A 3,609-nucleotide genomic window follows, 5' to 3' on the forward strand; every position below is an offset into this window, starting at 1 on the left:
CCAAGAAAATATTTGTTTGCTACTTCACCAACCTAATTAATCTCCTTTCTTTTCAAAACTAAATACATGGCACAAAACAAATTCATTTTCTCTATGATTTTCTTTTCACTCGTCCTTTCCTGCCAGCGATTCCATTCCACCGAAGGAAGACATCTAAAACACAACCAAGTCCATAATTACGTGCATGGTGGGATTTCAGCAACATTAAAAAACGTGGCTCCACTAACGCCATCAACAATGGTTGGTGTTACTCTGGCGGCACCGCCTCCAGCTCGTGCTGTTAAGGATTTTAGGCCTACGACTCCAGGACATAGCCCTGGTGTAGGACACTCCGTTCACAGCTAGCTTCCACGTGCATGGTGTCATTCTTTAATCATTCATTAATGTCTCATATTAGAAGGAAGTTGAAAGGATAATACTCATTGTAGTAGCCTACTTTTGACTTTGCAGTGTTCTCAGGCTTGTCTATGATTAAATTCATGAAGGAAGATTCTGGTGTATCTTGTTATATATGTTGTTCTGATTTTATGGCTATATTCATTCCTTGCTCACCCTTGTTGCTTTGTTAGATAAAACCAGTTCCTATTATTACTCGTGTGATTCCTTTTGTGATTTTCTTAGAACTTACATATCTCAAAAGTGTAGTGTTGCACATAACAATGTATAAAGAAAACCACATAATCGATATTAAGTAATATCAAGATATAAAATTAACTGTTTCTAGTTTTATGTAAGAAAATTTTAAGTAAGAAAATTAATATAAAGGTCCAGAAAGAGGTTGCAAAGTTTTGTGATACACTTTCTATTCCCTTTCCTTAATTACTGTAGTTTTAGATTTTTTTAAATATTTTAAAATTTTATAAACTCTCAGTTTTCAGTAAAGCATTATAATCTTTATTTCTATAATGCATATATCTTTAAATTAAATATCATATCTATCTCTGTAAATTTAATGCATTTATTGAGAGGCTATTGTACTACATTAATTCAAAAATTAACATGTATTTTGTTATTATTATTAGTTTTCATGAAAGAACCTTAAGTTATGGGATCAAGGGAGTATAAGTCACCATTTAAAAGATATTTACAGTTTTTAAACAAGGAATTTTTCGGTGGTACACACTAATAAAGGGAAAATCGGTAACTTACCTATATATAATCTCAATTAACTTAATTTAAAAAAAAAACAAAAAACGTAAATTTTTTTTTAATTTTTTATTAGATAAATATTTGTATTAATATCATTAATCTTATTGATTTTTATATTTAAATTTTTTAGATTAGAATCAAACATCAATATTAAAATAAATATTAATAAATAAATTAGTATTATTTTATCAAATACTAATTAAAAATAAATAAGATCAATGTTATTTAATTATATATTTATATTTATTTAAATTAATGTTAATTTTACATATATTAATTAAAATTAAAACTAAAATAAATAAGTTAGTGGATGATTAATAGCTCATTGTCCCGTTAGTAATCCTCCTAGTTAAACCTAATAAAATAAAGAAAGTGTTTATGAATTTTTGAGTGATCTCCAACACAAACCTATATCCTATATTACGCATAAAATCAATCATCTGCAACTAACTATGTTTTGATCACGGATGAGTCGAAGATTTTGATCATGTTGTTATCTTGAAATCAAGTTATAATTTGTGATTTAAATGTATATATTGTGAGTGATTTATTTACCCTTGATCTTGCTTTGATTACGTGAATAATTTATTTGAAATTATTGAAAATGATAAGTTGGGTCTTAAATCTGTATCCCTAAAATCACAGTTCTGTTAATGTTCTGCCTCGTCTATCTTGTAAGATATATGAACATATTTACTAAGCCTACCCATTTGTATGACCCCTAACCTTGATGACCATAAGCAAACCACTATCTAAAAGTACTCATATACACTAAAGTGCATTATTATATTATACTGTGCATGTGCATACAAACTGCACAATGACAGTCAACTCAAAAAATTTGGACAATATTTCTTTTTGACCGACACATAATAGTGTTTATGCAGTGCACATAATAGTATTTCTCCACTGCACTGTAGTGTTAATAATACTATGACCCATTAAACACGATCGAGTTGTTCAGGTAAAGGTAATAAATTAGAAAAAAAAAATAATAGCTGAGGCGAATAAAGAATTGGTTAATCTATAGTATGAACTAGACAGTTCTTCCAATCTTTGATCTCAAAGAAACTTGACGAACAAAAGAGCTGAACTGGAATTAATGTTAAAATTATTGTTAAACTTAAGTCAAACTATTATGATTTTGATCGTAATTAACTCAATAATAATTTGAAGTTTATTTTAAATTTTATAAATATATCTTTGTAATATTGAAATAGACAGATTACATTTATTATACATATATTAATAATATCATATTATTATTGATTTTAATAACTATGTGTCTTCTGTCTTCTACAAAATAATATAGAATACTTTCTATTTTCAGCCTAACTATACTTTCCATTTCTAGGGTTTAAGTAGTGACATAAAGGCACTCACCAGCGTTTGTGTCTAGAACAGAAGAAATGGTTTCTAAAAGTAACAAGTTTATTAATTTGCATTTTGAGTCACTATAACCCAACAATTGTAAATGGAGCAAATGCTGAGAAGCATTTTGAACAATACATAAGAACCTATTGAACCCAACCAATGATAAACTAAGCTCATGCAACATGCATGAATAATACAGAAGCTGAAATATGGAATGAAACTTAGGAGAACAATATACTTTGATGTGCAGCTGAACTAGTTTTGGAACCCTATCAGGAATTGCTTATTTACAGTGCTAATTTACTGCCCAATTTGGTTTTGCTGAGCATGACCAACTCCTGGACTATGACCAGGGTTTGTAGGCTTGAAACCACTTTCTGTGCCCTCAGTAAAGTGAAATTTAACATCAGGGCTTTGAACTGCTACAGTTGCTTTCACATCTTTATCTTCTGCTGCAAATTTTCGGTGACCTACACCAGGACTGCTCCCTGGTGTTGTGGGTCGGAAGGCATTTGTGTCTCCAAAACCTTCAACATCATGTTTTGATATAACTAATGATGATGTAGTAGGAATAGTAGCACTGGCTTTAAACTCCAGCTCTTCAGTGTCCTTCTTTTTCGAGGAATGTTTGTTCAATGGTTTTATTTGCCTGCAATGAGCTACAAGGGAACCATTGAAGGCAACTAGCGCTAGAAAAATCACAACACATCTTGGTTTGGCATGAAATGTAGCCATGACTATAAAGAGAGAACAATCAAAGGGAAATTGAGTTAGAAAAGATTTAGGAAGAAAATGTGAGAAGCTAGATGATATGACAAGTTGGGAGGGATCATGGGGTATTTATAATGATGTTGAATGGGTAGATATTCTCAGTGATCAGTTGATTTGACTAATTATGTGGTGTGTATAATATTTAAATGTAGTGCTTATATATGTCAAATAGTTTTTATTCTATGCCTCCTAGCTCTAGAGTGGGCCAGCATGTTCTTTTTGTACAAATAAATATAATGGGGTTGATATTAATAATTTGAACTTCACTTTGATACATGTCTCTTTTGATATTCACCTCTTGTTCTGCTTCCTATT

General features: G+C 30.5%; 1 protein-coding gene across 1 annotated transcript; it reads right to left on the reverse strand.

Annotated features, from left to right (window-relative positions):
- Positions 1-2,690: 2,690 nt before the first annotated feature.
- Positions 2,691-3,258, reverse strand: LOC111241964 (precursor of CEP6-like). The gene has a single exon (XM_022782761.1). The coding sequence runs from the start codon at positions 3,256-3,258 to the stop codon at positions 2,824-2,826; it is 435 nt and encodes a 144-aa protein (XP_022638482.1). The 3' UTR covers positions 2,691-2,823.
- Positions 3,259-3,609: the final 351 nt, after the last annotated feature.

This window comes from Vigna radiata, chromosome 7 (genome assembly GCF_000741045.1).
Source record: "Vigna radiata var. radiata cultivar VC1973A chromosome 7, Vradiata_ver6, whole genome shotgun sequence".
Lineage (NCBI taxonomy): Eukaryota > Viridiplantae > Streptophyta > Magnoliopsida > Fabales > Fabaceae > Vigna > Vigna radiata.